This window comes from Cebus imitator, unplaced genomic scaffold (assembly GCF_001604975.1).
Source record: "Cebus imitator isolate Cc_AM_T3 unplaced genomic scaffold, Cebus_imitator-1.0 Scaffold43, whole genome shotgun sequence".
Classification (NCBI taxonomy): domain Eukaryota; kingdom Metazoa; phylum Chordata; class Mammalia; order Primates; family Cebidae; genus Cebus; species Cebus imitator.
The window spans coordinates 30,423-52,612 of record NW_016107358.1 but is presented as its reverse complement, the minus strand read 5'-3'; the positions used below and the strand labels follow the sequence as shown (position 1 = coordinate 52,612).

The window sequence follows — 22,190 nt, the reverse complement described above, 5'->3', positions numbered from 1 at the left end:
TTACTAGTGCTGTGGAAACTTACATCATGGCTGACTATACTGCCTTATGAAGTCATTTTGCCCGTTAATGTTCACAGGTTCAGAAATAGTAGAGAAAGACTTGCGATTAAAATCTAGCATGCACAGCCTGGAGGAGAATCCAGGAATGATTGTCTGCTTCAAGCAATGGCACTGGGGGCTGAGCATGTGTAAGCATAGAAAGAGACTCAAGAGTCAAAGAGGACTGGCTGAGAGCAGCTGGAAGAATACAAAAGGATGCAAAAGCTAACTAACAAAAACAAGATGGGAGAGTAATTCTGTAGAACTTGAATTCTTTAAAGAATTACCACCCGCTATTGGAGGGTCTTACCCAGTTCCATGGTAGACAAGTATTTGTTGAATGGCTGTATGAACAAATAAATGGGTGAATAAATGATTGGGGAAATTAAGTATTAAAATGAGTGGAATTTATCATTTAAATGTATAATTAAGTCATAAATTCCTGGAAAAATTATACTGAAAGAGATGTCTTACAATGGACTTTTGGGTGCTGATTGGGGAGATAAAATAACTGATCCAACTAATTCAAAATGAGAATAAAATTTCAAGTTTATCTCAATTATCCATGCAATATTTTAAAAATTTGTCAAATTATGAATGTAAGCTGTATTTGAGGAATAAAATTGGTTTGTCATGCTTATGATTAGATATATTACATGCATTTCAACAGGACAAAGTTTAACAGTGGGTTTGGGAATATAATTTATATGTTTATTAAAAGACACCGATGAAAAACTACTTTGTGTGTCCCTGTGTGGATGTAAAAAGGAGTTGTACTTTTATTTTAATACATTCAGCAATTTAAGCATTTCTTTTTTTTTTTTTTTAACATCCTACTTACACTGGTTCTTACAACATTTTTAAGTAACCCTCAAATGTATAAGCTGACAGGAAAAAGAAACAGAACCAAAGAAAGGGGGAATTTGAGTAGCACTATTTCACTTGAAAAGAAAAGTGAGGGGGGAAAAAAGAGCAAATGCCTTAGGAAAATATTGTAATTATTATGAGTGAATGACATAAGGACAAATTCTACGCACAATCTTCTGCCACTAAGTTTTAGTAAAGCCAAGTAAACCCGTCTTTCTAAAAACAAAACCAACCCATTTTTTTAAAAAAAATTACTCAGTCTTGTAAAACGATTCTAGACAAACCAATGTAGATTAGCCTAAACCAAAATATCTAAATGTGAATAAACAGGATGTTTAAAGCCACGGCCCTTTAATAGAACTCTAACCCACTGTGCCTCCACACTTTTCTGACATGCAGCTCTGAAAGATTACAAGGGCAAATATTTTAATACCATAAACTGAGTTGAATAGTACACATCTTCTAATGTAGTTTTATTTCTAGAGGAGTCTGTTACATCAAAAAGCATCTGACATTAAATATCCAAAGATGCTGTACCATGACTCTCACCCATAAAGCAAAACTAATGATTCTCTCTGCCTTTCAAGGTAGTATCATTTATACTCATCTGAAATACCTACTTCCCCCAGGCAGACTGTCTCGGTCAAAGATGCACAGCTTGTATCCAAATTCATTCTCCAAAACTCCACGAAGGGTCAGTAATACAAATTCTTCTTCTTCAGCATTCCTTGCATAGGATACATAAATATCATACTCCTTCCCATCTAGCAAAAGGAACACAGATACAATATAAATTAGGAAAATTACATAATACCATTACATTTTTATCTGAAATCTAACTTCTGCATATAGACATTTTCATTAAGTGACAGATTCCAGTACAATTTTCTACTTGCAACAAGTCTCCAGGCAAAACGACTATTTGAAGACGTAATTTTGAATGTTCTGTGATGTATCCTCAACTCTCATCTTACAGGCTACTTTATGGTAGAAAAAGAGTGAAGTTTGCCCCATTCAACTGTAAATTAACAAAGCCAGAAGGTAAATCATAGATGCTGGCAATTGATACTCTGCAGAAAATTTCAGCTTCCCATCCTAGCATATCACTCATTAATATATTAAAATTACAAACTGAGCAAAACTTTGTCAAACTGACTGAATTATTTATACCTGAAAAGAACTAAAATTAAAAACATAATTAGATTTAATGGACCGCTCTTTCACAAAGTTGCTTAATTATAAAAATTACATATCATTAAAAACCATTGATTCTATGTTTCTTCCATAAGCCTAACTGAATTAAAATCTTTATGGGGTGGACCCACGAATTCGTATGTTTAAATACTCTATTTTTTTCTCTAGGGAAATTTGCATGAGACCCGTGCTTTTTAAATGTTAATGTGCACACGAATCACTTCTAATAAGCTACACATGATGTTGCTGCTGGTTCACAGATCACCATCTGAGTACAAGGAATGTGGATCAGCACTGTCCAACACATCAGCCAGGAGCCATGTGTCTATTGCTCACTTAAAATATGCCTGGTTTGAACTGCGATGTGCAATAAGGATAAAGCAGAATACATTTTAAATTTTGAACATTTTTAGAACCAAAAAGTTCTAAAATATCTCATTAACTTTTTAATATTAATTGCATGCTAAAAATAGTATCATAAATATATTTAGTCAGTTCATTATTTTTGCTTGTTTCTTTTTTACTTTTACTAAAGTGGTCACTGGGTAATTTTAAGTTAGATAAGTGGCTTGAACTATATTTCTATTTGGACAGTGCTAATTTAGAATCACTCACTTATTAATCCAAAAAAAGAGAATAATAATCTGTGAAAATATTTTTAATGGAAAGAGCTGAAATTAAAGGTAATCTGCTTAAATCTTCCAGTTAATCTAGGTTTTATTAGGTCAACATGTTTTTTTTTTTTTTTTTTTTTTCTGACATGTTTTCTAAAGATGACAGAAGAGGTTTATGTCATATTTCTGTTACTTACCTAAAATGGTTTCATCTGTTCCAAAATGAGCCCGGTAAAATAGGACCATCTCTAGCCAGTAAACATGGTAGACAACAATGAGAATCACCACTAGCAGGACTGTGGCTCCAAAACCACAAGCCAGTTCTACTGTGTATCTTGGAGCTGGCACTGGAATGAACAACGAAGAAAGAATTGATTTCTGTGTGGTGACCACAGTGACCCATCATCCTGGAAGATAGCTGGATAAGCCAAGCAACTTAGCTATGCACCTACCTATGTATGAACAATCAGAGATAACATTGTAGAGTTTAGTAGTATTTTAAAATACTTAGACTGTGTCATATTTATCTTTTTGTTTCCAGCACCTAGGAGAGGAGTTTTTTATCTGAATAGTCTTTTATAATATATAAATTAAAACAGAATTGTAACGTCAGGTAGGGCTTAGAAGGTCACCTAGTTCAAGTCACAATTTGACACCTAAATCTCCTTTAAAATATTTTTGAAAATTATCATTCCATCCTCTGTCCATATCTTGGGATGGAGTTCTCATTGCTACCTGAAGAAATCCATGGTATTGGACAGTATTAGTAAAATTTTAATTGTTTATGCAGCTGATTTGAGTAAAAATCCTAATATTTTTCCATTAGTTTTAGTTTCATTCCCTTGTCTAATGTAGTATGAAAGGAATTTTATTATCTTTCCTTTCTACTTGGAAATAAGCCTCAGAAACGTTATTTTCATTGTGCAGAAGTAGAGGGCATCCACCAAATGCTGAATATGCCTGGTTCTAGAAGTCATCTCCTATGTTCACAGTTCTTCAGTACATATTCTAGAGATAAGCATGCAATATCTGGTTATGCAAAGATTTCGTCATTATCTACTTATTTTCTACATTATAGTCACCTTTGCAGTTTCTTTGGAAGTATCAGAAATAGAGTGAGGTAACTCCCAATTACTTAAACAACAGATATTAACTCATTAGTCCTATAGTCAAGGTCTGTTACACCAAATTACTAACCACCTTCCTTCCTTTCTCATTTACCACTGTCTCTTCACAAAAAAACAACAGAAAGATTTAATGTCATGACTTTTTCTCATGCTGTGACTTCTGGCTGAAAGTTCTTTCTCTTTCTAGTTTCCAAGTCCATGCTCAAATATCATTATTTTGTATAAGCTTTTGTAGAATACAATTCTTATTACAACCTGGCTCTGCCTTGTAGAAATTCTTACTCTTCCCTTTGTTTGTTATTCTATTACAGTGTTACTGATTGTATTGTAATTTGTCTACAGGCCAGCTTCTTCACACCCTCTCATTTCCCAGGAACTATACCTTTACAGTCTTTCAGGTAGAGATTGTGTCTTTTTCATCCACCATATCCTTAGAACACCTAGTGTTTCAATGAACATTTCCAGATATAACACTTTACACTTCTGGGATATTTAGAAGAAGACTATTACTAAATTATGTTTCAGCCATTTTATTTAGCTGCTTTGTTAGCTTTTGATAATGAAGTCTAAGTGTTTGAAGGAGGAACAGTATATTTGCTGGATCTGAAGCAGGAGGGGCTTAAATTATGGATCAGTCAATCTGATTATTATTTATTGATATCTACCATTTGCCAGATGCTTTTGGGGAATGGTAAATAAGACAGAAAGTGTCTCTCCCCTTTTGTGTCTAATATTTTAATTCAGGGAAGTAAATGTCTAAAGAAATAAATCAGCTGGTTAATTTTAAATAGTAGTTAGTGATATAAGGGAAATAAACCATGCTAATGTGACAGAGGTGATTGAAGGGTGGGACTGGAGCAAGGGAGGTATATTGCATAAGGTGGAGAGGGAAGGCTTCTGTAAGCTCCTAGAACATTGCAGGTCTTAAATATTTGCTGAGACACAGCTTAGAAGAATCTCATTCAAAGCTGGGATTGCTAATAGAGGCTCCCTGACTCCAAAATGCAGGGAACTCTGAACACCACCATGATGAACTCAACTATTGATCATACTATAGTGGAATAAAATCACTTTTATGAACCTTGAGAGCTTGTTTGGAGGTTCTAGCAGGGGGCACAGCTACTTGTATACCCTTGGTCAAAGACCAGTCCCCCACTATTGGGGATGGTTGTCCTCTTCCACTGAGCATGCAGCTTCAGGAAGGAGTCACATGGAGCGGTGAGGGAGGAAGGGGACACTGATTAATGGGGTGACAGATGTTGCAGCCAGGTCACCCTCACATCCAGGAAATCACTTCTTAAAAAGTTATCTATTCAAAGCAGAAAATAGTAAGTAGCCTGGAGCTGAGCCTGAAGTTCTCTTATTAAAGGGCAAATCATAGGGTTTTGATTTTATTATCCTAAACTGGGGATATTAATCCTGCCACAGGTGTAGCCTGGGACTCAGCAGTGTAAAATTATCATCAGGTACTCTGGTACTCCTTCCATGAATAATGGTGCCTTAAAATAAGAAAACTCCATGATAAATTCCAGAAGCTATGTTAGTGCAGTTGCTGAAAATTTACTAAGATCTATTTGAGTAGCTGGCATGAAAATCACTGTGTCCTTGGTGTTTCTGAGTATGTTATGTTAACAGTACAATAGGGTAATTTCCACTGTTATTTCCATTATTTGCTCAGTTGTTTTGGCTCTCTCTGGATGAACATTTTGCAATGGGGCTGGAGGTTGTCGTTGGCTGCACTTACCTGAAATTGATTTTTTAAAAATGCCAATAGAGAGCTTGCTTAATGACCAAGAGATCAATTACCCTCATAAATTTCCCTCTGCCCCATTTGTTTTATTACTGTCCATTTTATTTCTAATGGGGCATTTTAATTCTGTTTCATGTCATACAATCACATGTGTCATATTTACAGACTGTATTTTGTAGAGCTATCTTGATAAAAAGGAGTCAGTAATGCTACTTAATGAATTGAATTCTTAAAATAAATCATCTACCAAGCTGGATTTTCTAAATAGCTTAAGCTACATGCCAGAAGTTCTCTACAAGGTTTTCATGTAAAGCAGTGCTGGCTTACAGGGAAAGAGTGACCCTCAGACTACATTTGCTGACTGCCTAGCTAGACTGCCAGGTATTTTAACATAAAGATTTCACTCTGATGCAATCCCAGACTAAAGAATTTCCAATCAGAAAGGCATGATGCAATATGACTAAATTGGATTCCTAAACTCCTTCCTTTATTGATTTTACTAATAATCTGATTCAGGATGTAGCCAAATTTAGCTACATGCTTATTGTTGCTCCTTGAATCAGAATTTCCTCCATCTGTTTTTGTAGTTCAATGTAAATAACTGGCTTCAAAGCCAAAATTTCCAGGTAACCACCCTTGGTTAAAACAGGTCAACACCTTAGTTCTTGGTATTTTCTGTTTTGAGTTTTTGCTCTACAATCGTGTTTCTCCTAGAAAATCTGAGTTATTTCCATCATCTTTACTATTGCAGTTGGGGCATTGCTATCCATTTCATGTCCCAGCTGAATGCCAACGGCTTCACTTCCAAGTGTTCCCTGTCACAGAACCCATGGCTACTCTGTGCTAAATTGGTGGGACTGATTGATAATTTTTGGAACTGTGGTAATGACCATTTTACTGAGTTGTAAACAAAGAAAATGTTTTATTAAAATTATGATAAAGCAGAGACCTATGACTAAATTGACTACCAGACATTATTGATTTGGCTACTATAGTGTGTTAAAACTTGCACATTTTGGACTTCAGCTTCTTTTTTTAGACGAGTAACTAATACTGGACTAGCTCTCCTTCCATACCTAAAAAAACAATTTGTAAAATGTTGGACAACTGGTAATACAGGAATGTGATCTGTGAGAGAAAAAGACAAAAAATTGTAAACCCTCTGATCACTCTGGCTTTTTGACTAAAGGCACCTTTTAAACTGTGGCACAAAAAGGGGAAAGTCAAAAAAAGAAATGGTCAGACTGAGCTAAGAAGACAGAAATTGGAGTTCAAGACTGCTGCTGAATCAAACTGCATTTACAGAGAAGACAGCTATATAGAGATGGAATTCTAGAAATCTGCACAGGATTACCTTGAGTCTTTGGCCAAATACAAAGCTACACATATTTCGGGGAACATATTTAAAGGTTAGGCAAAGAATAGCTGGGAACAGAACAACTCTAGGAGAACAAGAAGGGCTAGGAGACAGTTGAGTACAGCCCACTCAGAGTGAAGAGATTTTGTTTAACTCCCCAATATTAATTAGAGACTCCAGATATGACATGTTTTAGAAGTAGCTCCAATCTAATCCTACAGAAAAGGCTATTTCAGACCTACTTTAACAAAGATAAGATGCTTTTAAAAAAGCAAGCAATTATGCAAGTAAATTAATTTCCTGCTAGAACAAAATTTAACACTCTTACAAAATTCAGAACTCAATATTGTAACATCCATAATATCCAGCATATGATTTTTAAAAAGCTAGTTTAAAAAGGTCCATATTAGCTAATAAATAGATAGCTAATCAAAACAGATCAAGGCTTGACAAAAATGGTGGAATTATCAGATAAACACTTAAAAATGAGTATTCTAAATGTAATTCTTCAATTTTTAAAAAGCCATGACCATTGTGAACAACAAATAGAAAGTATCAGTAGGGATCTTCCAATGAAGATATGGAAATTCAAAAGCTGAAAAACATAACTCTGAAATAAAGAAAATGATACAGATTAGACATCACAAAGAAAATGGCCACTGTACATTGGAAACTACACAAACACAGAGTGAGGAAAAGGATGAAAAAGGAAGAAATAAAAATAATGAGAAGTTCAGAGACCTGTGGGGCACTACTAATTGGATAGAAGTGGTCTATCCTAATTTTAATTGGAGTACTAAAAGAAGAGAAAGAGTGAGGGGGGATGCCAGACATATCTGAAGAGAAAATGACTGAAAATTATCCAAATTAAAGGAAAAATATAAACACATAGAAATGAGAAGTTTAATAAACTCTGAGAAACACATACACACACACACAAATACACCACAGGTTATCATAATTTGATTGTTCAAAATCAATGAAGAAGAGATTATCTTAAAATCTGTCAAAGAAAAACATATAACAAATACATAAAGGGCACAAACAACAACAACAACAAAAGAACTGCCCCATTTGCATTATAAATAATATTAGCCAGGAGGCAATGGAATACCGTAAAGCACTGAAAGAGAAAAGAAATAAACTTTCAAGATATCCTGTGAAAATATTGACAAAGGCACCAGAGAAACATAATGAGAAAATAAAAATCTTTCCAGTGAATGGTGCTGGAACAACTGGATATCATTATGAAAGGGAAACTGATCTTCAATTTCTACTACATACAATTCATGATAAAAAGAGAAAAGAGATGGATTATAGACCTAAACAAAGGTGAGCCTTCATGACTCTGGGTATTCAAAGCTTTCTTAGGACACAGAAATTAATAATGAATAAAGAAAAAGTTAATAAATTACATCTCATAAAAAAACGAGAACCTCTGCTCATTAAAATACACCACTAAAAAACAAACTGTCATGCAACAGACTGGGAAAAAGTATTTTTCCATGTGTCTGACAAAGGACTGGCATCCAGGACAGATGAAGAACTGCTAAGGTTCAATAATAAAATACAAACTATTTATAAAATGAACAAAATGTTTGAACAGTCACATCAAAAAAGACATACAGATGGCCAATAAGCACATGAAGAAGTAAGTGCTCAGTATTTTGTGAGATCAGGGAAATAGAGAATAAAACTACAATAAGATACCACCATATACTCACCATAATTGCCAAAACAAAGAAGGCTGACAACATCAAATCCTTAAGATGTGAATATGTTGACTGTGGAATATAGAATGATATAGCCACTTGGGGGAAAAAAAAGTCTAGCAGTTTCTAATAAAACTAAGTCAGTAATTCCACTCATAGATATTCATCTCAGAGAAGTAAAAACAGAAGTCCACTAAGAAACTTGGATAAGAATGTTCACAGAAGCTTTATTCAAAAGACCCCAAAACTGATAACAACCCAAATGTTTACCACCCAAAGACTGAATAAACATATCATTCTGCATTCTTAAACAAAACAAAAATAAAAACAGAACAAAACCACTCCATGGCAAACAAAAAATGCCTGATACATACACCAGCATGGATGAATATCAAGGACATTTGCTGAGTGAAAGTACACTTATACAATAGTGCATTCTGTATGGATCCCTGAAGTTCTAGAATATAAAACAATAACCTATTCTAAAAAGAAAATAAAAACAGTTGTATTGTTGGGGGAGGTGGGGAAGGTGGGGGTAGAAGAAATTGACTTATAAGGGGAAGAATGTTATTCTCTGGTGATGACAATAGTCTATGTTTTAATAGAATATTAGGTAATGCATGTATATGTATTTCTCATTATTGAATGGTACACTTGAATTATGTAATTTGTTACTCTATGCAAATTTTACCTAAAAAAGAAAACTACAAATAAATATTAAAATATTGATAATGATAAGGAGCTTAAATGTTTACTGATATCAGCATCTACTTTGAAATGTGTCAGGAAACAAGATGGATTGATATACTGGTAGAAGAATGAACAGATATGTGACAAAGCAAAGATAACAAAATGTTAATGGTAAAAACCAGGTAGGGTGTATGAGTGCTCACTGTGTAATTTCTCAAAATCTTTCATATATTTGAAAACTTTCTTAGTAATGTTTTGAAATATAAAAATTAAAATGAAATAAGACATTTTCAGATTCAAACAAAACTGAGAGAATTTGTCACTAGCAGATGTACATCATCAGAAACATTAAATAGTTCTTCAGATTAAAATGTTGCCAAGAATGGATAGTATCAGACAAGAAAGGTAAGCAAATAAATTTTTAAAAATGTATCAGTTCTTAACTTCTTAGAAGAGAGTTATTTAAAGCCAAACTGTCACAACATATTGTGGCACACTGTAATACATGCAAAACCAAAATGTATTATAGCACAACACAAAGGATGGGAGGAAAGAAATGGAAATATGCTATGATAAGTTTCTCATAAAATACGTAAAGTGATTAATTCAAGATAAACTGAGAAGTTGAAGAAAAATATTATAAACTCTAGAGGAAACAAAACCAAACAAGCCTAAAACAAAGAGGAAGAGCCAAAAGTCCAAAAAGTTGATAAAATAAAATACAATGAAAATACCATTTAATCTAAAGGAGATAAAGAACAGATAAACAGGTAGACAAATACCAAGATGGTAAACTTAAAGGCAGTAATAATAATTATGTCAAAGAAAAATGGATTAAACATTCAAGTTAAAAGGCAGAAATGATCAGATTGGATCCAATACCCAATCATATGCTGTAAATATGTGATATATATTAAATATAAAATATAGGTATAAAAGTATAAAGACACCGATAGGTAAAATTAAAAAATGGAAAAAACATATAGTAATTATAAGAAAGCTGGAATGGCTATATTCATATTAGACACAGGGTATTAGCAAAAAAAAAAAAAAAAAGACTTCACAATTTAAGAGTCAATTAATCAAAATGACATATCAATCCTAAATAAGTCTGTACTAAATATTACAGCTCCAAAATACATGAAACAAATACTGGCCGAACTGAAGAAAGAATTGGAAAAATCCATATTATATGTAAAGATTTCAACACCATTCTCTCTTTCAATAACCGAATAACAAAGTATATGAAAATTCAAATGGATTTTCATATATAATGTAGTAAAATGATTTGGAAAATTCCAAATGGCTGTAAATTAATTAACACATGTCTAAATAACCCTTAGGTCGAAAAGAAATAAAAAGAGAAATCAGAAAATATTGGCTAGGCACGGTGGCTCACGCCTGTAACCCCAGCACTTTGGGAGGCTGAGGCGAGTGGATCACAAGGTTGGAAGATCGAGACCAACCTGGCCAACATGGTGAAAGCCCATCTTTACTAAAAATACAAAAAAAATAGCTGGATGTGGTGATGTGTGCCTATAGTCCCAGCTACTCTGGAGGCTAAGGCAGGAGCATTGCTTGAACCCAGGAGGCAGAGACTGCAGTGAGCCGAGATCACGCCACTGCACTACAGCCTGGGCGGCAGTGTGAGACTCCATCTCAAAAAAATAAAAATTGAACTTAATAAAAACTAAACATTTCAACATTTGTTGGATTTAGTTAAAATAATCCTATGAGGAAAATTCATAGCTCAGAATACTGATATTGGAAAAGAAGAATTACTTAAAAATCAATGGTACAGGTTATATTTTAGGATGATTGACAAAAAAGAAAATAAAATGCAAAGTATGCAAAAAGAGGAAAATAAGTATAAGAATAAAGTGAATAAAACAAAATTTGTGAACAATAAAGTCAATAAAAATATGTTCATTGAAACAATTAGCAAAATTGGAAAACTCTTATCATGATTGATAAAGAACACAAAAAGGCAAAACACAAATTACTAATATCAGGAGTGACAGTGGAGCATCACTAAAAATCCTACAGACATTAAAAGGATAATAGGAAATAACCTAAAGAAAAGTATGCCGATAATGGGACAACTGAGATGAAATGGAAAAAAAATGCCTTAAACCAAAACTGCCACAAAATGAAACAGAAAATCTGAATAACTAAAAAGGGCACTGAATTCATAATTAAAAGCTTTCCCAAAAAGAAAGCAACAGGCCCAGGTAGTTATATGAGTAATTTGTTTGAGCAATAAATAATACCAGTTTTATTCACAGGTTTTCCTATAGCCACAAAAGAGGGGGCGTTATCCAGCTTATGTAATGAGACCAGCATAACACAGACATTAGTCAAAGCATTACAAGAAAAGAATACCACAAACCAATATTCTTCATGAACGAAGGTATGAACAAAATTTGGTGAAATTCCATCTCTATTAAAAAAAACACACAAAAAAATTAGCAGGTGTGGTGGTGGGCACCTGTAATCACAACTACTCAGGAGGCTGAAGTGAGAGAATCAGAATCATTTGAACCTGGGAGGTGGAGGTGCAGTGAGCTGAGATCACGCCACTGCACTCCAGCCTGGACAACAAAAGCAAAACTGTAAAAAAAAAAAAAAAAAAATCCTTAACATGAACAAAAATCTGACAAAATATTAGCAAATAAAATTCAGTAATATATAAAAATGACAATAAATCATGAAAATACAAGGGTTTATTCTGAACATGCAATTTAAAAATCATTACATATAAATCATCACACTGACAGACTGAAAAAGAAAAACCATATAATCTCAATAGATCCAGGTAAGAATTCAACAAAACTCAACACACTCATTAAAAAAAAAAAAAGTTCTCAGCAAACTAAAAATGGAAAGTTAATTGCTTATGAAAATAAAGGTCATCTACAAAAAAAAAATCCTACAAATGGCATCACAATATATAAAAACTGAATGCTTGCCCTCTAAATTTGGAAACAACACGAAGATGGCTACTCTCATAACTTCTACAGAACATTGAACTGGAGGTCCAAAAGTGTGAAATGAACAGTAAAAAGTGATTAAAGTTATGACATTTAAAAAGGAAGAAGTAAAAATCTGTTTTTTTTTTTAATGGGTAACACAATCAAGCATATGAAAAATCCTAAGAAATGAAACAAACAAACACCACTCTAAAGTTCAAAAGACCAAGATCAATATATAAAAATTAATTAATTGCATTTTCAATGAACATCTGGAAAATGGAAATTTAAAAAGTACTGTAACAGGCTGGGCATGCTGGCTCAGGCCTGTAATCCCAGCACTTTGGGAGGCTGAGGTGGGTGGGTCGTCTGAGGTCAGGAGTTCAAGACAAGCCTGGCCAACATGGTGAAACCCCATCTCTACTAAAATTATAAAAATTAGCTGGCATTGTGATGGGAACCTGTAATTCCAGCTACTCTGGAGGCTGAGGCAAGAGAGTCACTTGAACTGGGAGGTGGCGGTTGCAGTGAACTGAGATCATGACACTGCACTCCAGCCTGAGTGACAGTAAGGCTGTCTTAAAAATAAACAAAAAAATAAAAAGTACTATTACAATATCACCAAAACCAAAATATTTAGGCATACATTTAGCAATATATATGCAAGACCTATACACTCAAATCTAAAAAAAAACTAAAAAAAATTAAGATCTAAATAAATGGAGAGATGTATTGTGTTAATGGATTGGAAAGCTCAGTATTGTTAAGATTTCAACTTTACCCAGACTGATTTATAAATTAAATATAATCCCAAACAAAACCTCACCATCTTGGCTCCTGCAACCTCCACCTCCCGGGTTCAAGCGATTCTCCTGCCTCAGCCTCTTGAGTAGCTGGGATTACAGGTGCCTGTCACTAAGCCCAGCTATTTTTTGTATTTTTAGTAGAGATGGGGTTTCACCACGTTAGCCAGGAATCAAACTCCTGACCTTGTAATTCACATGCTTTGGCCTCCCAAAGTGCTGGGATTATAGGCATATTTATTTGACAATAAGTTATTAATTTAGGTCACCTTCCATAATTGTTCTCCAGGATATACGCCTCAGAAGACCATCCCCACAAAAAGCTCCATACTTAGGAAATATGGAGTCAAATACATATGAAAACATCCTGCCACTATAATTCAATTTCCTGCAGATATTCCTATCAAATATTCACATATTAAATACTCTAATGGGGCCTAACTAAAGTAACTTGGTTGATTTTGCTTACCAGACATGAATGACACTTATTTGACTATAAAACTCTTTGTCAAATAACACTTATGAAAATCTTATGGAAATAATGAGTTAATATTTATTAAGCATTTAATATATAGGTATATATGCCAATAACTGTTCAGAACACTTTAAAACAACCTTATGAGGTAGTGGTATCATTGTTCCTACTTTAAATATAAAGAAATTGAGGCTCAGAGAGATTTACTTTTCACAGAGTTAGAATGTGCAGAAATGAGATTTTCAGCACAGGTGTTCTGACTCTAGAGTATAATTATGCAATGCAGGAGAATCCTGATTCTTAGCATTGTTCCCAGGAACTCAATTTGGGAAACTACCTTACATCATGTACTTCAGTCCTTCCTTTCACCCTGGCTTCTGAGGAGCAGAAGCAATGAATTACCTTGAATCAATCCACTAATACTTCATAAGAGGCATATACATGTCAGGCCTTTGCTTTTTCAATTGTAATGAAAGGTTGAGGTGAATCCTATTTTTAATCAGCTTTAAAAGAGCATTAAATCTCATTGCAAAATGTAACAATTATGTGCTATCTTTTTCACTTTTGAATAAATATTAAACACTCTGTCAGACACTAGGAGCCAGGATGATTCTGAATGATCTGATTGCATGTGTGATAAGTCATCATTATTTTTCTCAAGAACATTGAAAACATCCTTGAAGGGATTTTCTGGGATTCCGTGTTAGGTGAGAGACACAGAGAAAATTTTAGACACAGTCTGTTTTAGGACCAGCACTTCTCACAAGGAGGCTTTATAATTTTCATTTATTGTAGAATGAAATAGTAATACCAACATAGAAATCATGTTTGTATCATTTAAAATCATAATTTAAATGATTTTTATTTTAGCAATTGTGGAAACTGGTATATTATAAACTGCTTAAATATTGATACAAAGTATTTAAAATGATAGTATTATAATTATTTTTTCTGAGGATAAACATTTAATACTTTAATTAATTAATTGCATACAATTAGATGGCTGCTATTAATAATGTTTCACAATTACAGATAATGCTTCTAAGAATATTAAAAGATATATAATTCTCTTTGTTATTTGTTCAGGAAAAAATCCAAATGTATTAGGTCAGATGATGCAATATTTTTTATGACTCTTGAACTCTGCCATGATTGATTTTTAAAAGGGTCTTAATAATTCAATATGTGGCTCTAACACTTTTTCTTTTCTGGCTTTATATATATATATATATATATATATATATATATATATATATACACACACATGTGTGTGTGTGTGTCTGTATTTTATTGAACTTTATGTTCTGGGGTACATGTGAAGAACATGCAGGATGGTTGCATAGGTGCATACATGGCAATGTGATTTGCTGCCTCCATCCCCATCACCTATATCTTGCATTTCTCCTCATGTTAGCCCTCCCCAACTCCCTATCCCCCACTGTCCCTCCCCTAGTCCCTCGCAACAGACTCCAGTGTGTGTTACTCCCCTTCCTGTGTCTATGTGTTCTCATTGTTCAACACCCACCTATGAGTTAAGAACATGCGGTGTTTGATTTTCTGTTCTTGTGTCAGTTTGCTGAGAATGATGGTTTCCAGGTTCATCCATGTTCCTACAAAGGACATGAACTCATCATTTATGGCTGCATAGTATTCCATTGTGTATATGTGCCATATTTTCCCTGTCCAGTCTATCATTGATGCGCATTTGGGTTGGTTCCAGGTCTTTGCTATTGTAAACAGTGCCACAATGAACATATGTGTGCAAGTGTCTTTATAATAGAACGATTTATAATCCCTTGGATATATAACCAGTAATGGGATTGCTGGGTTAAATGGAATTGCTATTTCTAGGTCCTTGAGGAAGTGCCACACTGTCTTCCACAATGGGTGAATTAATTTATACTCCCACCAACAGTGTAAAAGTGTTCCTATTTCTCCACATCATCTCTAGCATCTGTTGTCTCCAGATTTTTTAATGATCGCCATTCTAACTGGTGTGAGATGGTATCTAAAAGTGGTTTTGATTTGCATTTCTCTAATGACCAGTGATGATGAGCATTTTTTCATACGTTTGTTGGCCTTATATATGTCTTCTTTTGAAAAGTGTCTGTTCNCTTGTAAATCTCTCAATTCTCTGTAGATTCTGGATATTAGCCCTTTGTCAGATGGGTAGATTGCAAAATTTTTTTCCCATTATGTTGGTTGCCGGTTCACTCTAATGATTGTTTCTTTTGCTGTGTGGAAGCTCTGGGGTTTAATTAGATCCCATTTGTCTATTTTGGCTTTTGTTGCCAATGCTTTTGGTGTTTTAGTCGTGAAGTCCTTGCCTATGCCTATGTCCTGAATGGTTTTTGCCTAGGTTTTCTTCTAGGGTTTTTATGGCATTAGGTCTTATGTTTAAGTCTTTAATCCATCTGGAGTTAATTTTAGTGTAAGGTGTTACGAAGGGGTTCAATTTCTGCTTTCTGCACATGGCTAGGAGAACCACAAACCACTGCTCAAGGAAGTAAGAGAGGACACAAACAGATGGAAAAACATTCCATGCTCATGGTTAGGAAAAATCAACATTGTGAAAATGGCCATACTGGCCTAAGTAATTTATAGATTGAATGCTATACCCATCAAGCCTACCTATGACCCTCTTCACAGAACTGGAAAAAAACCCCTTAAACTTCATATGGAACCAAAAGAGAGCCCACATAGCCAAGTCAGTTCTACCACTTTTTTATATCATTGGTAGCTTTGAATATTTTCTTTGTTTTTAATTTTTCATAATTGTACAGATACAAAATTTTGTCTTATTGTAATCATGTGGATTTTTCAAGCTACATTTGGGCATTAAGGTACTAACAGTATCAGAAATAATATTTTGAGTATCTTTACATCGATGGGAACTTTCATATTTTTCATTTAATTCTGATTTACTACTGTGGGTTAGATGCCGTTGGGCTAGGTGCTAGAGCTCTCTTGTTCTCAATTTCTCCTTTTGTCCTTATTCATCACACTGTTACATTTGGAGTTCAGACCGTCATCACTGAGTGCATCTATTACCTTTCTGCTTCACCTTGGCTGCTTTGGCAACTTCGCCTTTGGTGCTTCTAGCATGACAGACATAGTTGCGCTTGAGATCCTCAGAGGTAACTTTCTTGATGCTCAAGATTTGAGTTCTTGTTTCATCTTCCGTTCTACTGTGACTTATACTAGACATAGAGGGAAGAAAATCAAAGCATTTGAGAACGACTGGAGAGCTACGGACTGTGTGTGAACTAGACAAGTAAGCAACCACAGACCCCCACAACAGGCTAGGGTGAGGAAGGTTGATAAACTGAGCTGCCTGTCATGCAGTGATTACAAAGTATTAATGGTAGGATTCTAATACTATACTATACCATCTATACTACACACCATCCCATTGTCTAGATTGAATCCCAATACCGGCTTCTTTTTATAGATTTCTCTTCAAAACTAAATGTTTCTTTTGCTTAAACTTCTGAGGAAGAATGCTGTATCAGTTTAAAGAGAAGCTTCTGGGGCTAGGTTCATTTGAGTTTTTATCCAGGATTTGTCAATTTCTGGCTATATATTTTGGGTGAGATAACTAATCTTTCCACGTCTTACGTTCCTCTTTTGGAAAGAGGAAAGTTGTAATGCCCACACAGTGCCTTATATGTGTTAATTTATTCAGGAATTCTGAAGACTGAATGTGCTAAGGCATGAATATTAGAATAATACTTAATAAATATTCATGTAGGCCATTATTGTTATCCCATTGGAATAGCTGATGCATTTCAGTGATTCCCAAAGCATGGATTCTGAAGACAGGTAGAATATTTTGGTCAGAAATCTGAAATCTCCTGGTTAAATCCTAACATATAAAAAGGGGAAGCAGTTATGAACAAATAAACTTTGTAAAAATAAATATATCCAACTCTCAGGGAATCAGAGATCAAATGCTTTGGGTCTCACATCAAAATTTAAAATCCCTTTGAACTCCTTTGCTCATCGTGTTGAAAAATCTCTCCGCTACAGTTGACTGCCATCTAGGTTCTCTTCTTGATTAGGCTTATTGTCAGGTATGAGAATTTGGTTAAGGGCTCTGATTGGTTTAGCTTAAGCTTAACTCCACTGCTATCCTATGAACACCGAGTAAGTTTCGATAGCAGCAAAGTGGAACAACATGACTTTCCTTATTATTTATTCATTATTATTATGAGAATGGGCTGCATTTGTCATGTAGCTGACCAGCTGCAAATTTTTAATTATTGTAGTTTTAATTATTGTACCAAACAATTCCTGTTTGGTAATGGTATGCTTCATTTACTGTGGAATCTTCTGTCTTCAAAGATTCACACTTTCCCCTTTGCCAAACCCCCTAAATAGTCAGGTTTATTTAGGAATAAAATATTATTTTATTTTATGAGTGGGTTGTATTACTACCCATCTACCTTTAAAATAAAATTTCAAGTACACAAATATATTTAGTTAATATTAAAAAAATAACTAATTATAAATGTAACTATAGGTTATGTGAGTTAAGAAAGAGGAGGAGAGAGGAAATACATGCTCACTGAAATGCAAAAAACAAAACATAATTACCTGAGACAAAAATACACAGGCCCAGACACTAGGATCAAGAAAAGGAAAAACACAACTACACTGATAGGTTTCCAAATATCCACAACCCTCGACTGTGGACTTTTTATTCATGTAAGATATGTATTCCCCCTACTTCCATGTGGGTATCATAATGTGTGAATCTTACTGGGCTTAAGGCAATAAGGCGCATGCCCTGTGGACAATCTGATGAAGATGCTCAGCCTCAGAACATTCTAATTCAATTCTCTACTGGTCATCAGGCAGCATCTGTTCCTTGCAGTCCAGTAACCCGATTTTGGGATGCAGCCACCAAAAATTCGAAAATCTTGTCGACTTTTGTTAGTGATAGGGAAAAATGAGAATTTTTATTTCCATTGACTAGAACAGACATCCGAGATCATTAGGTTGAGAAACAAAGGTTAGTCACTCCCTTGCCTGCCCCCGTGGATACCTTTCGTTAATGGTTACATCAACAGTGATGTCATCAGGTTTTTTTCCATCAATGGTCCACCAAACCTCATTGCGAGAATCTATCAGAAAACTAAAATAGACTGTGCAGGGGATGAGTAGCTCCTCCCCTGAAAAAAACAAAACAAAACAAAAAAACAAAGATGAAGTTAACCCATCAGTATTTATCCTTCACATGGCTATATTGGTTCTACTTTCTGGCTAATGAGAAGCTATGAATTACATGTACCTGAAACCCTGCTTATGAGTAATTTTCTAGTTGACTCCAATAAGGTAATGTACCATACTTCATTTCAAAAGAAACAAACAAAACCAAATAAAGAAGGCCATCAACTTTGTATGAAACTACCAGAGTGCCCATTTTTTTTCAATATAATCTAAATACATTCTAAAATGATGATATTTGTTTAAAAGTCTCTGACTTTTTTAAACAAAAAAAGGTGTGGTGTCTCACACCTGTAATCCTAGCAGTTTGGGAGGCCGAGATGGGTGGATCACTTGTAGTCAGGAGTCTGAGACCAGACTGGCCAACATGGTGAAACCCTGTCTCTACTAAAAATACAAAAATTAGAAGGGCATGGTGACACATGCCTGTAATCCCAGCTAGTCGGGAGGCTGAAGCAGGTGAACTGCTTGAACCTAGGAGGTGGAGGTTTCAGTGAGCCGAGATTGTGCCACTCCACTACAATCTGGCAATAGAGTAAGACTCCTTCTCAAAAAAATAAAAAGTCTCTGACGATATCCTTTTTAGCCCTAGACCTCCATAGACTGCTCTTCTCCTTTGTTATTTTCCTCATGAAGGGTAACTGAGGATGGGTTCTCCTTATTGTCTGTCCTTAACCAGGAAAGATGGGGAAATACCATCACACAGAGATCTGGGTGAAGAGGCTCATCTTGAAATGTCCAAGCTATCAGGTGCATCCAATAAATTTTAACATAAGTTAAAACTGGAGAATTCTATGCTCTCCTTCTGAGATGGAACATGAGCTTAGGGAGATCCCTAGGCAGAAAACAGCAGTAACAGCAGCGACAGCAGCAGCAACATACTTACTAAGAACTTTGTACAAGTTATCGTACCAAATATTTATATTTATTAATAGGCTTATTTAAACTTATAAAAGCACTATAAGGTATTTTTTTAATCTATGTCTAACAAATGTAAAAACTGAAGCTTAAGGATGCTAAATGATATTCCTAGGTTAAATTATTAATAAGTAAAGGGCCAGGATTTGACCTAGACTGACCTTCCCTCCCAGTTTGCCCAGAACAGTTCTGCTTTATGCCCGCTTTCCTGTTGAACTATATTAATAGGTAGTGGCTATGTTTACTCACAGAAAGTGTCCTGCTCACCCTAATTTGAGCTTAGGCTTATCTGACTGAATGGCCATACTCTATCTGCCCTCCCAATGCAACTGTTCTTAGGTCTTTCCCCTCCAGTTTTCCCTATCTGTATGTCACTAAGAAGATAAAGGACACATGGATTCAACAGTCTTTCTGTAGCATAATTTGACAGGTACAGAAATATATTTATGTTAGTAATAAGGGTTTACCCTGACAGCAGGAAGAGTATTCATATGAATATATGAAGCCATAACTAATTCTAGGAAATTCAGCCTCTTACCGTGTTCTCTGTGTTTCACAAAGCGAGTCATATTTTCAAACTTGTCTTAATTTTTTGGTATTGTTCTCCATCTATGCTGATTACTATCATCTTTTTTTTTTTTTTTTTGAGTAAAATCAAATTTCTATGCCAACATATATAACACAAGATCACTTGTATCTTTATTATTGTTTGTTGAGATAAATTATTCATACCAGGAAAAATGTCATATTTAAAATCTCAAAATAGTTTTGGCACAAGTCAAATCTCATTCTGTTAAGTCCCTGAGCTCTCTCTCTCTCTCTCTTTTTTTTTTTTTTTTTTTTTTGAATCAGCGTCTTCCCTAGCCACCCCAGCCCCCTTGCTCCAGAATGCTTTGCTGCCTGCCCTGATGTCACAGCTACTTTTACTCCTACTCATGTTAATTTTAGATAAACATTTAATGTTATAGCCTTTCTTGCCAACCGTGCTCTGCAGAAACCATGCAGCTTTTCTGACATGAAGACTTAGCGCCCTTGCTCCAAAAAGAACTCTATACATTTTTTTTCTGAGGCTTATTGACAAGAGGAACCAAATAGAAATAATACGGATGCATAAAATGTTCCCTAACATTGCCTATAATGGTCAGTGTTTTAAGCTTTAGGCCTCAGGTGCTCATCCAAACACTGGATGGCAAAGAGGTCCACATCCATGTTCCACATCCATGTGAAACTTTCTGGCAAACAAATGGTGCTTGTGCAGCATCCATTTCAAGTCATCAGCTGCAAAAATGCACAGTGAGCACATGAGGCTCCACTGTAGTGTGGGTAGGTGCACCCTCAGAAACAGCACACTCAAGTTACTGCCACTTGACCAGTCTAGCAGCTGCATGCATGTCAGAGAAGTCCTGCTTATGGCTCAAGGCAAGTGAGCTGAAGACTTCAAGGATCCTTTAGATAGTGGCCCAGAGATACTCATCGGGGCTGTATGTCTCTTGCAGCGACTCCATAGACTTTTTGATTTTTTTTTCATTCTGTCATATATCCCACTTACTCCCTACTGACCACAAAATATAGGTACTGCCTGAAAAAAGAGGTGTTTCAAGTGGAGGATCCATTTTGACAGTTCCCGTGTCTGTCAGCTTTCCATTAACAACTACAGACTGCTTTCTCTACCTTTCTTTTTTATTGAATGGCATCCTCTGAGTTGTTTTCACCCATTAACAACTGACTATTATCTTTAGCACAGTTTAGACAGATGCTCTTTTATACCTCTGTGAAAGCTGTCAGAGTCAAAATAGAGTCACTGGTGCCACATTCTAACGAAAAGGAGTTGAAAGGTCATATAAAAGGGGCCCTCAAACACACAGACCTATTATAAAAACTAGTACAAGGACTCTGAGAACCACTATATTGAACAAAGGCCAGCACGATCCTTACACAAATAATGTTTCTGTGAGGAGGTCTGACCAACAATTGCCAGTCAAGCTTGGACTGATGTTACCCTGTTACTGATTCTTATAACCAAGGATAATTATTTCAAAACAACTTATGTAATCTTCCTCACTATGCCTTTCAAAGCTGTTACATTCCTATGCTTACTGGGTATGACTGTGATCCCAACATGGGATGCCATAGCATGCATATTCTTGGACTGCTATCTGCAATTCATTCCTGAATAAATCCTTTTCTTTTTGGAGAGCTATTATCTTTGTTATGTGGATCTATTGTAAGTGATACCACATAGAAAATAATAAAATTTTCTATAGTTTCCTATTCACTGAACTATGGGAGGCTTTGAGTCAGAAGAACAACATGGGGGTGAGGTGGCTCATGCCTGTAATCCCAGCACTTTGGGAGGCCGAGGAGGTTGGATCATGAGGTCAAGAGATCAAGACTATCCTGACCAACATGGTGAAACCCCGTCTCTACTAAAAACACAAAAATTAGC

At 35.2% G+C, this 22,190-nt stretch overlaps 1 protein-coding gene across 5 annotated transcripts in view; it reads right to left on the bottom strand.

The window, feature by feature from the left end:
* LOC108302897 (interleukin 1 receptor accessory protein) overlaps positions 1-22,190 on the bottom strand; it is a 66,178-nt gene that overhangs the window by 15,115 nt on the left and 28,873 nt on the right. For all 5 annotated transcript variants that reach the window (XR_001824575.2, XR_005199855.1, XM_017526623.2 and 2 more), the window contains exons 5-8: positions 18,645-18,771; positions 16,649-16,797; positions 2,912-3,061; positions 1,527-1,670 (exon numbers count right to left, since the gene is read on the bottom strand). Coding sequence is in view for 3 of the 5 variants with exons in the window: in XM_017526623.2 (XP_017382112.1) it covers positions 1,527-1,670; positions 2,912-3,061; positions 16,649-16,797; positions 18,645-18,771 (570 nt within the window). In the remaining 2 variants the exon portion in view is untranslated. The remainder of the gene's footprint in view (positions 1-1,526; positions 1,671-2,911; positions 3,062-16,648; positions 16,798-18,644; positions 18,772-22,190) is intronic.